This window comes from Thamnophis elegans, chromosome Z (genome assembly GCF_009769535.1).
Source record: "Thamnophis elegans isolate rThaEle1 chromosome Z, rThaEle1.pri, whole genome shotgun sequence".
NCBI classification, from domain to species: Eukaryota; Metazoa; Chordata; class Lepidosauria; order Squamata; family Colubridae; genus Thamnophis; species Thamnophis elegans.
Genome location: NC_045558.1, coordinates 115640929 through 115660439, shown reverse-complemented (window position 1 = coordinate 115660439; position 19511 = coordinate 115640929). Strand labels below are relative to the sequence as shown.

General features: G+C 42.8%; 1 protein-coding gene across 2 annotated transcripts; it reads right to left on the bottom strand.

Moving 5' to 3' along the window:
* Nucleotides 1–263: 263 nt before the first annotated feature.
* On the bottom strand, nt 264–19232 carry LOC116521056 (zinc finger protein 397-like). 2 transcript variants are annotated; one of them, XM_032235666.1, is made up of 5 exons: nt 19005–19232; nt 9899–10953; nt 8277–8478; nt 2208–2264; nt 264–1128 (listed from the first exon to the last, which is right to left on the bottom strand). In XM_032235666.1, exons 2-5 carry the CDS (start codon nt 10748–10750, stop codon nt 497–499), a joined length of 1743 nt encoding a protein of 580 aa, XP_032091557.1. In that variant the 5' UTR covers nt 10751–10953; nt 19005–19232; the 3' UTR covers nt 264–496. The 2 variants fall into 2 exon arrangements, with proteins under 2 accessions (XP_032091557.1, XP_032091558.1); XM_032235667.1 differs by lacking the exon at nt 2208–2264.
* Nucleotides 19233–19511: the final 279 nt, after the last annotated feature.

Genomic DNA, 19511 nt, shown 5'->3' with positions numbered 1-19511 from the left:
AGTGTTCTCAGGGCAAGGATTACAGATTGCGTTATGTAACAGAAAATATGTCTAGATGACTAGAAGGCCTATTTCATTTTCTATTAAAAGAGAGAATGAGGGAGGAAGGAAAAGGAGATAGAGAAAGAAATAAAAAGACATCCAACTGGAGCCACCACAATATTAGTGGTTTAGTATTGTCCAGGAAGTCAAATCTACAAAGGCTCAGCACCTTTTTAGAGTAATCAGTTCCGTTCTAACTGTGATTCTCTAGTTGTAGAATAAAAAATTGATATTGTGGAACTACCACCTTGCCTATCCCGCTGGAGACAGACTGGGTTCTTTCTAATTAAGCCACATCCACAGATAAACCTCTGCAGATATTGAACCAAAGGTTCATCTGTCATCTGGCTCATTATGACACTAAGCTAAGTGGTGGTCTGGTTCCATGTTTTGGCCCTTATTGAGCTTTCAATGCTGGGAAACACGGTTTTCTTTCTTTCTGGGAAGATCTTGGCTAAGTAGTGTGGGTTCTCCGATGTCGAACCAGGTGTGAATTCTGACCAAACTTCTTCCCACAGTCAGGACACTTGTATGGTCTCTCTCCTGTATGGGTGATCTGGTGTCGGATGAGATCAGAACTCCAACGGAACTTCTTCCCACATTGGCTGCACCCGTACGGACGGTCTCTGGCATGGGATACTCGATGCCTGGTCAACTCTGAGCTCTGGTAAAAACTTCGGCTGCACTGAGCACATCGGAAAGGTCTCTCTGAGGCATGGGTCCTCTGATGACGTGTCAGCTGGGAAGTATGACCAAAACGTTTGCCACACTGAGGGCACTGGTGGGGCTTCTCCCCAGTATGGATCCTTAGGTGGGTGAGCAGATGTGAGTTACGGCTAAATGTTTTCCCACACTGTGAACACTGGTGAAGGGACTTTCCCGCTGGGTGAGAGCGTCCAAAAGAGTTGGGGTGTGCAACTGGATTCTCTCTTGTGTCTCCACATCTCACTTCAAATTGTTGACCCATCCGTTCACCACAATTCTCACCCAACACTTTCTCCCGGGAATTCCCAGGTAGCAATCCCGTTTCCATCGTGCCTCCGGGCAAAGAGTGCTCCTTTCGGTTTCCATTGGCCAGTAGGGAGCCTGTCAAGAAAAAAAGAAAAAGAAAAGTCTTTCATAATGGGCAGATGAGTCTGACAACATGCAGCTATCAACATAAGACAGGCACAAGTAGTCTTCAACTTATAACCAGTTGTTTAGTGACCAGTTGAAGTTGTACCAGACCCCCAAAAGCTACAGGTGATCTAGTTTTGAAGTTCTGACATTGTGCTCTCCTGCCAACATGCGGCTGCGTTTTGGGTGCTTCTCAACCGGTCTGCATTTACAGCTCTTGCAGTGCACTGTGGTCAGATGGCTGATTTATGAGGGTCTGCTGTAAACCAGCATTTACTTCTGGTTTCCAGCAAGAAATGCTTGACAGCTAACAATGGATTCACGTAACAGCTGTGACGTTCACCAAACAACCCCAACAAAAAATATCGTAAAACTGGATCTGGTCACAGATGCTTTACAACCATCATGACTTATGACCGTAACTGCCAGCTTCAATGATGGCTATAATTTGAGGACTACCTGTATGCTCTCCATTGTACATTTACTACAAGCTGTCTCAGTTCTTGTAACTTCTGTTTGCAAATTGATAGTTTCTATTTTATCGTTTTAGAAATGATGAAGCTGGGCAGTTAATTTGGACCTTTACAACCTCAACAAAAATCTCATTCTGCTATTAGCACGTGTTATATTGACTCTCGGCTTTCCTACAGTCCACATGGCACATTTGGAGCACCTGCCTCCCCCCTGCACTTCTGTCTCCATCTGTTGGTACCGCTGCATGAAGACAAGCCTCCTGCAGCTGCCCACCCACTTTGGCTTTCCCCTGGCCCCCGCAGTGTATCCGAACCACCTCCCCCTCACCCCTGACTGCTGCTTGAACAGGTAATTAACTCACCTGGGCTGTAGCTACTGATGGACAGCATCCACCCCCGTGGCTTTGACACCTCTGGTGCTGGCCACCCCGCCGACTGATAACAATCTTAACTTAGGGCTTATTTATTGGGTAGAGCTTATTAGGAACACACTAAAATCAGACTAGGGCTTATTTTCTGGTTGGGTCTTATTTTGGGGACACCATATTTTGAAGAAATAAGGAAAGAGTATACAACCTTGTCTTACTCCTTCCAAACTTCCACCAAGTTCCATCCAGATTATGTCTTCCTGTGCTGTGTAGGAGGTTTTGCAAGAAAACAATGAGACATTCTAAGATTGTTGTTTTCCTAAAAACATGCCACAATTTGACATGGTTGACACAATCCATGCCATTTCTATATTCAATGAAGCATGTATTGATTTATTTTTGGTATTCTTTGGCTTTCTCAATTATCCAGCATGCATTAGCAATAATGTATGTTGTTCCTCAGCTTAGAGTCATAGAATTGTAGAGTTGGAAGAGATCTAAAGGGTCATCACATCCAATCTACTGCACACTGTAGGATTTACTACACCATCTCCAATAGATTATTAACTAGCCTCTGCTTTGAAAACCTCAAATGAAAAAGACCACTCCATGCAATAATTCATTCCACTGACTGACAGATCTTGCTGTCAAGTTTTTCTTTATGTCTAATATGTGCATATATCCTTGAGGTTTCATCCTTTTAGATATAGTTTTACCCTCTGGAGCAAGTTAGAACGAGCCCAAATAGCAATAGCACTTAAGTGCTTTCTAGCACTCTTTAAGTGCTTTACAGAATCAATATATTCCCCCAAATAATCTGGGTCCACATTTTATCAACCTTGGAAGGCTAAGTCAACCTTGAGCCAGTCAGGATCAAACTCTTGGCAGTGGGCAGAGTTAGCCTCCAAAACTGCATTCTAAGCACTGCGTCACCACAAATCCCCTGTAATGTGACAGCCCTTTAGAAAGTTGAATACAACATCATGTTGCCTCATATATTTCTCATCTGCAAACTAAACATACCTAGGTCTTCCAATTGTTCCTTATAGAATCCTTTCAACCTTCTTGGAAGCCCTTCTATGGACTTGCTCCGGTTTATCAATTTTTTAAAAAACTGGATGTACAGAGCTGAATGCAGTACCCCAAATGAAGCCTGACCAAAGCATAACAGACTGGGACAATTACTTCTTTACAATCTGAACTCCATTCTCCTCTTGATGCTCTTCAAGATGTTGGTATTCTCTGCAAGCTGCATAACACTGTTGAGATTGGCTAAGCTTATGATCCACTAGTACACCCAAGTCCTTCTCACATGTGCTGCTCGTGACTCATTATTGTCCGCATCCTATGCAGATTGTCCTCAACCGAACAACTGTAATGGGAGCCTGAAATATCCTTTGTATGTCATGACGTTCATAAGTTGAGGCAGATCAACCCGATTTTATGATGATCGTAAAGCGAATCTGGCAGTTGTAAAGCGAATCTATTGTCAGAAATGGGTGTTTTTGCCAGCAAAAAACAAAACAAAACATAAATCACATGACTGTTAGATCCTACAAATGGCTGTAAATGCGGCCAGTTGCCAAGCACCCAAAATTTGATAATGTGACCATGGGTGGATAGGGGAAGTAGCTGTTTGGAACTATGAATCAGTTGTATCTTTGGGAGAGTCCATGGTTGCTAAGCAATTGGTGATAAGCGGACTACCTTTACATGTTTGTTTCTTTTTTTTTTAACTTTACATTTCCCCGTGTTCAATTCCATTCTATTTCTTTCTGCCATTATCTAGCTTGACTAAATCTTCCTGTTTCTTTCCCTTCTCCTCCCATGTATTGACCATCCTTCTTAGCTTTGTATCGTCTGCACATTTGGTAAGTATTCCTTGGACTCCTCTTCCACATCGTTTATAAAAACACTGGAACCACCCAAGACACAGTCCTGTGGCATCCATTCAGAATGTCTATCCGGGGTACATTTGATGCTATCTAGAACTACCAGTAGTGTTACGATCCTTGAGCCAACTGTGAATCCACCTCGTGGTTGAGTTGTCGAACTCATGTTTGACCATTTTGTAGGTAAGGATGTTCTGAGAGATTTTGTCAAAAAGTCTTGCTGAAGTCAAGATATACTATATCCATAGCAATTCCCTAATCAACCAGACCAGTGGTGGGATTCCATTTTTTTTAGCACTGATTCTATGGAGGTCAGTTGGTGGGGGTGGCAGGGGAAGTATACTGTAAAATTTACATTCTCACCCCATTCCCTCCTGATCAGCTGGAACTTGGGAGGCAGAGAATAAATGAGGGCTGGGCCAGTCAGAGGTGGTATTTACCGGTTCTCCAAACTATTCAAAATTTCCACTACCAGTTCTCCAGAACTGGTCAGAACCTGCTGAATACCACTCTGAACCAGACCAGTCAAAAGTAGATTGTTAATCTGATATGACTTGTTTAGTATAAATTCATGTTGGCTCCAATTAATTAATGAATTCCTATCTATGCACTCACATGTGCTTCCTGATAAATCTGCTCAAGGATCTTGCCCAGTATTAATGTCAAGCTCATAGGCCTGTATTTTCCTGGGTCCCTGCTTCTTCCTTTTAAATAAATAAATAAATAAATAAACATTAATCCTTCTCCAGTCTTCTGGGACCTTGTCTATTTTCCAGGTGTACTCAAAATTACAGAGAATGGTTCTGCTAATATCTCTGTTAGTTTCTTTAATTTTCAAGGGGAGGGACCCCCAATACCAATCTGTGGCCTGCACAGCAGGAGGTGAGTGGCAGGTAAGCAAGTGAAACTGAATCCATTCCCCCTCCCCCAATGGAAACATTGTCTTCTATGAAACTGCAAAACAAAACAAAAAAAAAGATTGGGGAGATGCTTCCCCCAGGGTATAAATCAATTGGTTCTGAAGATTAACTAGGAATTCCCTCAGTTGCTCCTTGTTTATCTTGAGCTTCAGTTCATTTCCCCCCACCAATGGCACAGTGTGAGCCAACCGAAGGTTCATTCAACTTCTGAGAGAAAACAGATGCAAAATAAGAGTTCAGTTATGCCTTCTGTCCTGTTCCTTAACCATTTTAACATTCTCTCTCTTCAGAAGACCTCCTGTCTCTTTCACTTTCCTTTTGCTTGGGACTTTCCTAAAAAAAGAAAACTTTTGTTGTTTTTGGCATCCCTAGCTACCCTGACTTTGTACTAGGATTTAGCTCTTCTCCCACTAGATCTGTAGTTTTTGCAAACTGCTTTGTATTCTTTGTAGGATATATTCCTCCTCTCTTTCCATTTCTTGTACATTTGCTTTTTTCTTTTAAGCGATCTTTTTACGTTCTGTGAAAATCCACTTTTGTCTGTTCAGATTTTCTAATTTTTCCTTCTTGTATGAATTGTTTGGATTTGTTGCCTCCAAGACCACATTATTACAGAAGCTCCCAATCTTCTTAGACATTTTTGTCCTTTACAATATCAAATGGATCTTGCCTACTGTCTTCCTAAGTCCAACAAAGCTTTCTCCCATGAAGTCTAATACTGAGGTATGACTGCAGTTTCTCACCATCACACTATCTGAAATTCCAGGACAGCATGGTCTCTGCCTCCCACAGTTCCAGTTACTTTTACTTCCTCAGCCATTTCCTCTCTTTGGTGGTTGTTTTTGACATTCATCCATAACAACTTTTTAATTCTATAGTATCTCTGGTTTCTTATCAGTGAGGTTGAGGACTTCAAAGCTCCCAAGGTTGTCTTTGAAAATGGTATGCTAATGTTTAAGATCTTACTTTGAAAACTGACTGCCTTTGTTCTTCCACTTTAGCTTGAGCTGAATCTATTCTGTGATTAGCTTCTGGTCACATCTTTGTTCTTCCAACTGAGCTCTTCCGCCTCTTTATATGAAAAATATAGTCAATTTAGTTCCTGTATGTTCCATCTGGTGATATCTGCATACATAGGCATAGTTTTGGTTGTGTGTCAGACTAATAGCTGATCAAAAATAAGTTGGTATAGGATAAGACCTATTTTATTCCAGAGCATCTATACAGAGTACAAACAGAAGTAAACATTTTTTAAAAATAATTTCCACAAATTAATATTTAGTTCTTGGTTGAAGATTCTTTGGCACTTTTAATTATTGGCCAGGTAGGAACAATGATTGTTGGATTTGGAAAAGCAGTAAGTAGAGAATAAATATAGAAATTTGGTTCCAAAAAGAGAAACCAGGAACAGCTAACTATATGCAAGAAAGGGTTGACGTTTGGTAGAATAAAAAGAAGAGAAGACTCATTTATGATTGATTTTGCTCAATTTTTCCTTTCTCAGGTTTCAAACTTGTTCTATTCAATGTCTATTGTAATTATTAAGTTTCAAAACAATATTTGGATGAAACAACTGCATTCCAGTTTGCCCATAGATACAGGAATTGGAAATCAGATAAATTTACATTACACTGTTAATGAACTTCTTGGAGATTCTCAGTCATCCAGGTCATAGTTGTTTCAAAGGTGCTTTTTCAAAAGACAGCTAGACTTTGTTTTTCCTTTAAAGCATTTTGCTTCTCATCCAAGAAGCTTCATGAGTTCAGCAGGTGGGTGAGGATGACAGAAAAATTAGATCTGACAGAATAGGGTCGGATGGGGGGTGGGTTGGAAGTGTTATATTTCTTTGCAGTCCTCTGGTTGTTATCACTGTCCCTGAGAGCTCTTGAGGCCACTTATGAGTTTATCTGTGCTCTCAGGGTCACCTGTATCAGAGGGAAAATGGGGATGGAATCTTCTTAGAGCTGCTGAAAGGACTGTGTGGTGTCCTATTCCTCTCCCTCTGTTGAAGAAGAACTGCTAAATGTTAACATAAATGGCCTCTTTTACACCTCTTTCAAACCAATGGTCCTCTTTATCCAGAAAGTGAACAAACCAATGTGTCCTCTCTTTCCAGAAAGGCCAAATTCTGGACTTTTGCCCCCAATATCCTACCAGAACCCATGAAGCTTCTTGGATGAGAAGGAAAATATCTTTTTCTTCCTCCACAAGGAAAAAACAGTCCAATTGCCTTTTGAAAAAGCACCTTTGAAAAAGCCTGAGGCAGTTAATTGGAGGAGAAACAGTTCAGCCCAATTAAAAGTCCTGGAAATGGGAATTACTGGAGTTTAACACGTGATATCTGGTAGGAGCCAGTTATCAGGCTGCATTAATGGAGCAACACTCCTCATCTTTCTAATCCTACAATAACTTTAGTTAGCCTGAATAATATGTATTGTTTTGAGTTGTATCTCAAATCACTGCCCTCTGTTGTCAGTCAATGGGAGCTCCTACGGAAAGCATGACTGACATATATTCTCCTTTTATTTGGAATAGAAGTTCAACTCCTCTGGAATGCATCAAACAGAGAGAGACTTCAAACGAAAGATCTATTTCTCTCTCAAATACAACACACACAAATGAAATCAAATGAGATAAGATTTAGATACAAAATCATTTACATTTTGCAGTGGTTTAACAGTTTTTATTCCTGCCTTAGGCTTGAATCTGTCTGGGCCTGGCTTTCTCTCTTTGCCTAGAAAGCAGGGAATGGCAAACCACTTCTAAAAAGCCTTGACAGGAAAACTGTAGGACCCATCTAGACATTTGCTAAAAATCATTGTGACTCAAAGGCACAAAAAGAAAAAGTGCTGTATTACTGGAAGAAATTGAATTTTAAGATTTATTTTCTTTTTCCAAGTCAGCTCTTTCCCCCCAAACATCTGGGCAAAGAATATCATGTTTAGAATGGTCATGTAAGCTGCCCTAATGAGTGAAGTAAAAATGCTCAGATAGATAAGAGATAGATAGATAAGATAATTATATTCTCTCTTTTACCTTCATCAAACTGCTGTCCCCTAAAAATGTGGACTGGAGAAACGGAAATATTTTTAAAATCATATTTACTATTAAATAACATAGTTTGCACAGATTTTTTACTGCAAACATCTGGATGCCCACTAAATGGAAGCAAAACATTTAGAATTCTAAAATGAATATTCATATTCTCTGATAGCCAATCATTCCATAGATTTATTTAAAAAAAACTGTATGAATTTCTTAGCTCAACTGTCTTCCAAATATTGCTGGACTACAAATTCCTGTTCCAACTCCACTGGCTGGAGATAATGGGAGTTGGATAATTCCTCATCTGTTATAGACAAAGCTTCCCAAAAAAAATATCATTGATTTGTTTTTCTTGTGGCAATTGATTCCCTTTGGCAGGAAAAATTCCTAGAACATTCCTGATTCTCTCTTCCTTCTTACCTGTTTCCTGAAGGCCCTGTGGTTCCTGTTTTGGGATGCAGGGCATCTTGAGAGCTGGGCCTGGGACAGGCTGGTTTAGTGTTATATCGGATGAGGATAGATACTCAGGATGGGGCAGCAGCGAGGCTGAAGGATCCCACGGTGCTCCAGGTAAAATCATTTCCTGGGGGCTTACCTGTTCAACCTTGACCCGCACTGTAACCTAGCAACAAGGGACAACAGTGGGTCACTAAGAACTTACACTAATCTACCCATTCCATTTATTTGTTTAAGCCTTGAATCTAAAATAGAATAATTAAGCAGCCATTCAAGTGTCCATAGTAGTTTTGCAATTCCCATTCCAAAAACTTTTCAAAAGGATACAGATTGATCTGATAGCAAGTCCACCTTAGGTCAGGCCTGGAAGCCATCTTTTGCATTGGGCCTTCAGGCCTGCCACATTTAATGCTGTGAGGAAATGGGAGGGGGGATTATATGGAGAATGGCCAGTGGTGGGATTCAGCCAGTTCGTACCACTTCGGGAGAACCGGTTATTAGCTTTCTGAGCAGTTTGGCGAACTAGTTGTTGGAATAAATCATTAGGGCAGAGAACCAGTTGTTAAATTATTTGAATCCCACCACTGAGTATGGGAGATATATAGTCAAAATAACATTCCTTTTTCAGAGAGTCAAGGACATTTTGCCCTGCACCTGGAGTGGCGTGACTGGGAGGCATCTCCAGTTGGGATGGTGCCTTGTTTGGAACTTGTGATGGACTTGTGGGTGCTGGGCAGGGACTTGGACTTTCATTTGAGTGAGGAAAACCTGGAAGATTTCAGATTCGGGTTTTCCCAGATATGCCAATATGACATCTCTAATAAAATGGAACTTTGAGGAAATTCAAGCCTCGGAGTCTTCTTTTGTTAGGGGCGTTTCTTGCAACTCTGACATCTTAGCTAGCACTCTATTCATTGGAGTAGCCAAAAGCCCGGGGTCTTTTGAAGGCTTTGGATTTCAGCTCTCCTCAGTTCTAACCAACATGGCTAACAGCAAGAGGCCGTGAGAGCTGCCATCCAAGACATTTGGATATGCTGCTTCCCACCAAAATCCCCTTGCTTGCTTGCTTCCATACAAAGACGCCCTCCACAATCGATGAACAGCCATTTCCAGCCTGGGTAAATCAGGAAGAAACGAGGTCGTCTGAATGCAGATTCATTTGTTAATAATGAGGAAGGCTGTCGTGTGACTCAATCTTTTCTGCCCTCTTTGTATAAAAAACAGGAAAAGTTTTAAAGCCTAATTAAAAAGTAATTGATAAACAGCACATTAAAAAAAAGACAATTCTGTTGAAATCATGTGCCAACTCAAAAAAACTTTTACCTGTGTATCATCCTTCCTCTATTCTTGACTGAGCTTTTTCCTCCCCATTTATATTGCAAGTTGCATTTGGCTATTTTTATATCCATGAAACACTGATTCAATCATTAAAACACTGATACAATTCTCTTTTGCCTTGTGGGTGGGTGGATGCGGGGTTGTGGAGGGGGAGTGGAATGAGAAAACATATATTGGAGTGCTAAGGATGTTAGAAGTTTTCATCACAATGTATCCCTTAGAATCAAGATGATTAACCGTTCCCTTACCTGCTGCTCCCACATCCCTGCCTCTCGCCGTCCCATCTGGTATCCTTCCACTAAGGCCACTGCTTGGGCGCACGTCTCAGGGCCTCGTTCCCACACCCAGTTCTGGATCTCTTGGGGCAAGATGGTCAGGAACTGCTCCAGGATCAGCAGTTCCAGAATCTGCTCCTTTGTGCGGCTCTCTGGCTTCAGCCAACGTCGGCAAAGTTCCCGGAGCCTCCGACAAGCCTCCCGGGGGCCTTCGGAATCCTGGTAACGGAACTGCCGGAAACGCTGCCGTTGCATTTCTACATTGGCACCTGATTCCCCTCGCAGGCCGGAAGATTTGGACTTTCTGTGCTCATTCCTGCTACTTCTGGCATCCAAGCCATTATGGGGTGGCTGGGGTTTTCCAAGAGCTGGCATAAGGCGGCTCATCCACTCTCCTCTTGGCCACTGGCATGATTCGGCTGCCCGCTCAAAGGATGACAGGTAGGCTTCGATGTCATCCACGGGTGCAAGCTCAGGTAGCTGGAGATTGCTCCAGCCAGGGGCTGGGGGTGGGACAGGCACAGGGGCTGGCATGACGTCAGCAGGTGTCCTCAGGCTTTGCACCATCTCCTGGCACTGAACCTCCCAGAGCTGTGGAATTGGGTCGCTCCTCACTTGGGGAGGAGTTGCCCACCTCAACAGATCACTAATGGTGCCTGCCTGGACAACAAGAGGAGTCTTCCCCGGAGCATCCCATTCCCAACCAGCTTCAGGGCATGGAGGTCCCGGCTCTTCTATTTTCACCCTGGGTGCCATTGTTTCTTCTAATGGGTATAAAAAATGGAGGCCTAATGCGGGAGGAGGTACTTCCTGTGTGGCAGCCATCTTTCACGCCCGCCTCCAAGTTTCCTGCAGATAAATGTAGAACCACCCAGCCAGAGGAGACTGGCGCAAGTGACAGAGAGCTTCAATGCAACGTGTAGTCCCAGGGAGCCAGATAGGTGTAAAACACCCAACAGGAAAGGATGGACAATCTTTAAAGGTATCCTATTGTCAGTGATGTGATGATTATGTTAAAGGGCAGCTCCCTGATACAGAAAGGGAAAAAAATCATTAAGAATTATGCTCAGAAGCAGCAGGCCCATTCTTAAGTATAACTTTCGCAACCATTATTTGCCTTCTACTAATACTGGTTTCACACCTAGGCAATGGCAATTAGGTGCTAATATATGAAGGTCAAATGATCACCTCTGGACATTTTTCCTGACAGCCTCAATCAAACGTCTGGATAGTAATACAAAATGGTCTAGTTTTCTACAAAATAGTAACCTCCAGATGTCCTGGTTTATAACTCGGATGGCCATGATGGATGGGGATTATGGGAGTTATGGTCTATAAGACACCAAGTAGGGAACCCTGAATTAGAATATATTTGCTAACAAAAGGGAATGTAAGAATGCCCATTCTGTCTTTAAAAAGTCCATTGTTCCTGGAATTTACAATACATCCACATTAGTTATTGCAATAATATCCCATTAGAAATCAGGAAATCATCAACAGAGAAGAAAGCAATGCATTTCCCTTTCTGTTTTCAGGAGCATATAAATGATTTACTGCTTTGGAAGACTGAATTTCAATATAGAAATCACAGCTAGTAAGTAGAACCTTTGAGAATACACAATAGGATAGAGAGCTATTATTCAGGATACCAGCCTCCTGATCCATTCCTACCCCTTTGGGAATACTCTGATTCCCTGGACCGTTGCCCAAAATGCTTGTGTGGTCCTCCCATTCCCCCCCACACTTTTGTGTGTTTTTCTGTGAAAAGAAGGGAATACAGAAAAGAAAAAATAAGCGAATATAATTAGCACTAAAAGGTGGCATCTGAACGCCCTATAAAGTTGTATGAATGAGACAGGGCTGTTTTGCAACAAACTACTTGTCAAGAAGCGGTTTTAAATACAGGTAGTCCTTATCTTATGACCATACTTGTTCCTGGCAATTACAATTGTAAAATGGGTCACCATCAGTGACCCACCTGACTTTAGAATCTTCTTTGTGGTGGTCGTAACCATAAAACCCTTTGTTTGTGGTGGGCTATTTTCTGCTGGAAAGGAAGTAAACTGCCAGTTTCCTGCAAAAACATGGTAAATCATGGTTATATGACTGAGGTACTCTGCAAATGGTCATAAATGTGGGCCAATGTTCAAAATGCAGTCATGTGACAGGGGAACGTGATAGTTAGAACTCTGGAACAGGGTTGTAAATAGCTTTTTTTGGTGGGGTGTGTGTGCTTCCCATGTAACTTCAAATAGTCAAATGACTATTTGAATGTAACTCATTCAAATTGATGACTACCTCTCATCAAAGTTCCTCCATGTCATCCTAATTGGTTCCTTCTACATATTTTATAGTGTCTTCCTAAGGCTGCTCGTGCTACCATTTTTCAGTCAGTGGTGCTCTTTCTCCTACATAAATATCAGCATTCATAACTAAGTATCAGAAACAGGGAATGAAAATAATCTCCTCCTTCAGGAATATGTCTAATCTCTGCTTAATATCATCTCACTTATGTGACAGACTACAACTGTTTAAATTTCTTCAGCTTTGAAGGTAGCGGCTCCCATCTTAGCTGTGTATCTGGTGTCCCTTCTGTCACATCCTGCAGCGAATCCCAAAAGAGAAGAGAATTACTTACGCTGATTATTACTGGAACTACAATTCAGCATCCACTGATTTGGGAATAAATCTTAATGAACGATAGGTATGTATAGGTATGCAGGTATACCTATGAATGGATAAGCATATATAAAACAGTATTTTTCTAACTTAGCAAATTTAACAATTATGACAGTTGAAGTCCACATCTTAAAGTTGCCAAATTTGAAAAACACTACTATAGAATGTACTGTACTATCTATTTGAATGGTAATATGAAAGTCCACTCTCATTTTTAAGCTCTCAGAGAGACACAGAGAGAGAGAGGGAGGGAGGGAGGGAGGGAAGGAGGGAGAGAGAGGGAGACAGAGACAGACAGAGAGAGAGAGACAGACAGACAGAGAGAGACAGACAGACAGATCTTACAACATGTTGAATCTTCAAAGATCTATGCAAGGTTCCTCTTTGTAGACTTCAGCTCAGCATTCAATACCATTATTCCACATATTCTTCTAACTAAACTAAACCAGTTAGCTGTACCTGACCACACTTGTAAATGGAGCACAAGCTTCCTAACAGACAGGAAGCAGCAGGCGAAGCTAAGCAAAATTACATCAGATACTTGTACAATTAGCAAAGGAGCCCCCCAAGGCTATGTGCTCTCTCCTCTTATCTTCTTTTTCTATACAGATGACTCCATCTCAAAAGATCCCTATGTTAAAGTACTGAAGTTTGCAGATGATACAGCAGTGATTGGTCTCATTTGAGACATCAATGAATCTGCATACAGACAGGAGGTTGAACAACTAGCCTTGTGGTGCAGCAGAACAGTCTTGAACTGGAAACACTTAAAACTGTAGAAATGATAGTAGATTTTAGGAGAAACCCTCCTACACTACCAACACTCGCAATACTAGACAACACAGTAGCAACAGTAAATACCTTCAAGTTTCTAGGTTCTATCATATCTCAAGAGTTAAAATGGACACCCAATACCAAAAATGTCATCAAAAAAGCACAACAAAAAATGTTCTTTCTGCACCAACTCAGAAAACTCAAATTGCCCAAGGAGCGGCTGATTCAGTTCTACAGAAGAATTTCATCTACACCTCTATAACTGTCTGGTTTGGCTCTGACACAGACTTCAATACATAATTAGAACTGCAGAAAAAACAATTGCTACCCACCTACCTTCCATTGAGGACCTCTATACTGCACAAGTCAAAAAGAGGGTTGTGAAATATGTACAGACCTCACATCCTGGACATAAATTGTTTCAACTTCTACCCTCAAAATGACGTAAGCTCCAAAGACGAATTCCTTGTGTGCCCAATCACACTTGGCCAATAAAAGAATTCTAATTCTATATTATGTCATGTTCCTGTACAGAAAGTTTTATATGACTTCTAACACTACCCTCTTGGGGATGGGTGATTTATTTTTCCATACTATATTTTTTTTTTGGTGTTTTCAATTATACTAACTGCCACAACATCCTCTTTGCAGAGTGATGCAGGGGTTAAAGGGCTGGTCTAGGAGCAGTATTAGTAGCTCACTGAATGATTTAGGGCAGCGTTTCTCAATCTTGGCAGGTTAAAGATGTGTGGATTCCCCAATCAGCCATACCAGCCAACCTATTCTGGCTGGGGAGTTCTGGGAAATGAATTATACACATCTTCAAGTTACTAAAGTTGGGAAACACTGATTTAGAGTTTTTAGCCCTCTCTTTGACTCATAGGGTTGGTATGGGAAAAATAGAATGGAATACTATGGATACCACCTTAAATTTATCAGTGAAAAATAGGTTATAAATTTTATCAATTCATCTTATAAATAAATCTTATTAATATATATGATAATCCCTAATAAGGATTAAGTTAACCATGGAATGCTTGCTTAGAGTCAGTATAGAATACTGTAATACTGGAATGATTAAAGGTAAAGGCCCCCCTCGCACATATGTGCTAGTCATTCCAGCCTCTAGGGGGCGGTGCTCATCTCAGTTTCAAAGCCGAAGAGCCAGCACTGTCCGAAGATGTCTCCATGGTCATGTGGCCAGCATGACTAAACGCCGAAGGCGCTCAGAAAGCTGTTACCTTCCCACCAAAGGTGATTCCTATTTTTCTACTTGCATTTTTACATGCTTTCGAACTGCTAGATTGGCAGAAGCTGGGACAAATAACGGGAGCTCACTCCGTTAATCAGCACTAGGGATTCAGACCACCGAACTGCTGACCTTTCTGATCGACGAGCTCAACATCTTAGCCACTGAGCCACCGTGTCTCTTTTATGGAATCATTAGGCACTTCCTAAAATCCATCTTTTTCCTCTTTCTCTCATCATATAAGGAAACATTGCCTTGTATAGTTAGTTTAGCATTTTATTCTAGCCAAGACCAGCAGTGATGTAACTTTCTCCTTGTGGAAAAAGAGAATCTTGAGCATCTTCCTTTAAAAAATTAAGTAGTACATCTGAAAGATGCCTCTCTCTATGTGAGTTTGAAAAGTCACTAGGATCCAGTGAAGCTGATATAAAGTAGCCTTCCAACATTCCTTCCTATGGATAAGAGCTGAAATCCAGCAAGAGATATACTAAAAACACACCAGAGCTCCCGATTCAATCCTTAGCAAATCCTATAAAAGTCAGTGTGTGGAGAAATTCTTCTTCAGGAGCTTTCCCTACCTCAATCAGGATTAGAGACTCAAGAATCTGATTTCACTTTTTAGTGGAAACTCTTCATCCTTTCCCAAGAACCAAAAGTGTACAAAAACATACAAGTAGTTTCTAAAAATATTGGAGAAGGATCTACCAAAAGGAAATATAACTCACAATATTACACCCAGAATGCGGAGCTGTTTTCTTACTGCTGTTAAACAATTTGGAACCTGAAATTCTTGAATCATCTGTAGAGTGTGAAATAGCTACCAACAAATCTAACTCTCCCCTTATGCTTACTTCTGGAGCAGAATGGACTGGAACAGGCAAACAAATGATTTGATAAATCATTTTTTTCCTGTATTGCTGCTTCTGGTATTTTATTTATCCATTTATTCTTTTTGGCAAGACTATAGCCTTATGGTCTATCCTAAGACCTACAGCAATTTTTCTCCATTTTGGCCACTTGAAGATATGTGAAATTCCAACTCCCAGAATTACCCAGCCACCAGACTGGCTAGGGAATTCTGAGACTTGTAGTCCACACATATTCAAATGGCCAAAGCTGAGAAACACTGCCTTACAGAGTTGCAATAAATAAAAATTCACAATCCTGGACTAGCTGGATAATCGCATACTCATCTAGTAAATATAGACTTTAGTAAGCCACACTGACTATATATGCATAGCACACCCTTTGAGGATTTATACAGTGTGCTGAACCATCAACTTCCAAAATGGCTTGAGTTTATGTTAACTAACTACACTTCCAAACCCCAGAGTTAAAACTAGCTAAAGTTGATACAATGTACAAAAGTATTCACTATGTCTATAACTGACTTCACAAAGCATATTGTGAATTTAGCCATTGCAGTTAGGCTACTCAACTGTTCAATAGGGTAAAATGATGGTTAAAGTAAAGCAGAGCCACTTTTTGCAAAATGGGTAGCTGTGCACTTTGATACTAAATAAGTCTAAAATCATCATGCCCTTTTCAGATAATGTGAGTCAGTTGCAGTCTGATATGTCATCTGTATCTGTAGGTCTCCAATAACTACCATTGTTTCCACCTGCCATAGAAACAGGCTGATGGAATGAGTGCAAAGCAGAGTTGTTCTGACAGCAGCATCTCTACTTTTCCAGCTTCTTTTCAATCTCCGTGAACATGCAGGGAATTAATTGGCCTTGGGAAGGAGGTGGGCGAAGATCCAGCAACCCCTCCCCTCCACCCTGTGCCTTCAATTCCAAAGCCATTAGAAATGTTTATTCCATTGTTTAAGCTCAAGGAAAATGCATAAGTGGCTTATATATCTGGTGTGAGATTGCATGCTGCAGGAATAGCAATAGCAATAGCAGTTAGACTTATATACCGCTTCATAGGGCTTTCAGCCCTCTCTAAGCGGTTTACAGAATCAGCATATTGCCCCCAACAACAATCCGGGTCCTCATTTTACCCACCTCGGAAGGATGGAAGCCTGAGTCAACCTTGAGCCGGTGAGATTAGAACCGCTGAACTGCAGATAACAGTCAGCTGAAGTGGCCTGCAGTACTGCACCCTAACCACTGCGCCACCTCGGCTCTTAATTTGATTATCTCTGATGACTTAAACTCAGCAGATCATATGGGCATAGCTTATCTAGGATACTGTAAGGTAGACTCTAGAAAAGAGACTTTTATTTCATACTTTCCTTGTATACATTTAGATCAAGCAAAATATGGAGGGGGGGGGGACTTTGATAGCTTTTCTCAGCACCTAAGAGTATTTAGTTTCATTTTCCCAGTTTCTATGTACGGCTGTGAAAGTTGGACCATAAGAAAGGCTAAGCGCCAAAGAACTGAAGCTTTTGAACTATGGTGCTGGAGAAGACTCCTGCAAGTCCCCTGGACTGCAAGACAATCAAACCAGTCAGTTCTAGAGAAAATCAACCCTGATTGCTCTTTAGAAGGCCAATTCCTGAAGATGAAACTCAAATACTTTGGCCACCAAATGAGAAGGAAGGATTCACTGGAGCCTAATGCTGGGAAAGTTGGAGGGCAAAAGAAGAAAGGGATGACAGAGAATGAGGTTGGTGGATGGAGTCACTGAAGCAGTAGGCGTGAGCTTAAATGGACTCCATAGGATTGTAGAGGACAAGAAGCCTTGGAGGAGCGTTGTCCATGGGGTTGCGATGGGTCGGACACGACTTTGCAACTAACAACAACAAAAAATAGTATATTGATTTGAGCTAGCTTTTCCCAATCTGATATCTCCTCAGGTGTTAAACAATTGTTAGAATCCCAAGCCAGCAGAGCCCATTGCGGAAAGGATTTATTGAAGCATATGGCTTTCATTGTTCCACCTTGGGTCTGTGATTTATCTAAAATGGCCACACATAAAGAAATTGGCAAGTTCTTTAGTTAATCCCACACTAACTGCCAAACTTTTTCTCTGGGCAAATCAAATTGTACACAGAGCATTTTCATATTCCATCTTTAGGCCCATTCTCTATACAGTAAATATAGTATTTTTAAAAGTCTTCCCTGCATCTAGTGACAATAATTATGAACTTTAAAGTACATGATTCTGAATGTACTTCATGATTCTGTCCTGAATCATCTGCCAATCTATTTCATTAGATATACCACAAGATTTTCATTTATGGCAACAAGAGGAGAAAATACCAGTGTTGTACTAAACTCAGAGAACTAAGAATGGCATACTGAACCCTGTTGCTAAACTACTCTTTTCTGATTCATACCTATAATTTTATCCTAAATTCAGTGGTGGATGGTCTACCTCGAACGGGAACTCCTTTGTTCTTGGGCTGCTAAAGTTAAACAAATCTACAGGAAAATCCTTGTGACCTAAAGCAAGATTTGTGTGGCAGGCTCCCCAACCTGACTACAACTCCCATTCGGATTGGGGAATCCCCTATTAGGGGATATCAGAAAGAGATTTCTGATCTCTTTAAAATGTAGCAATGGAGCTCCTTTAAGAACTGAGCACACAGGGGGCCATCGTGTTAATTTTAAAAATTAATAATTTTAATGCTGTGATTATCTTCTCCAACACTTCCTGCCCTTCTGAAGAAATCCAAAATCCCGGCACTGGTTGGGACTTTTTTAAAAAAAGTGACCGATGCTTTGTGCCAAGCAGATCCCACTTTGTCTTACTCAAGGTGGATCCTGGGCCATTATCCCACCCACCTCCACGCCATCCATCTTTCCTGTACCCCCTTCCCCCGTGCCTGTGAAAAACCCAAATGAACATTCAGAAGATGCGTTTTGAGCCTCTTCTCTCCTCCGGAGAAATCAGCGATCCAGACGCCTAGGTTTCTCCAGGACTGGAAGCGTGCTTCCAAGAAAGCCCCTCTCTTCCCCTTCGATGAACAGCCCGCCCGCAGCCCTCTCCATGGCGCATGAGGCGCCCATTCATCACTGCAAGGACCCAGGTATTCTCCTCCTGGCGCCAACCCAGCCTCCTTCCTCCCCGCCTCCTTTCTAACGGACCCGGCAGGACGAGCCCTGTTTCCCCGGGTGGAGACGGGGCGATCGCTCTCCTTCCAACCCCGAAGAACTGCCGAAGTTCTGCTCCCCAGCTCCGAGTCCCGTCCCTGGCAGAACCGCCTCGCAGCCCGGGTTCCCCCCGCCAATCCCTTAACGGAGTCCGGAGAAGCGCAGAGTGCCCTCGTGAAAGCTCCCAGCCCGAGGATCCCCCCCCCCTCCGGCTCCAGCCGCCTCCGCCGCCCGCCTAAAGCCCGGGAGTCCCGGCTCCAACTACTTCTCCGCTCCCCCTTTGTTTCCTCCGCCCGCCCGCCTTGGCGCGCCCCGGGCCCGGCTGCGCTACCTGGGCCAGCGCGGCTCTCTTTTAGGGCTCTTGCGGCGGCGGCGGCAGTGGCAGAAGAAACAGCGGTAGCAAGAGCAGCATTGGCGGCGGCTCCGCCTTGAGTTCCGCGGCGCCCATCCTACCCTGGCCGGCTCGGCCCGACCCAGCCCGCCGCCTCTCCCGCTGCGCCGCGGAAGCCCTGCTCGCCTTGCCCTGCCCTGGAGGTGGCCACCAGGTTGGTTCCCGGGCTGCGCCGGAGAGGCTGGGGTTAGTCCCCCCTCCACCGGGCAGGCAGTGGCTGCGGTCCCTGTCAGTCAGCGCCGAAAGGAAGGGGAAGCCGGCTTGGGACAGCCCCTCGCCCAAAGGGGGAGGGGGAGGCCGGGTAGGGTTGCCTTGCCACGATTGCTCCATGGAGGAGTCGGCGAGCCGGGCCCCTGGCTGGAGGGTTTCCCTCCGCCCGTTGGGATGCGCCGTGGCCCAAGGGCGCGCCTCTGGGCCCGCTGCTCCTTCTCCTTGCCCTCCGGGGCC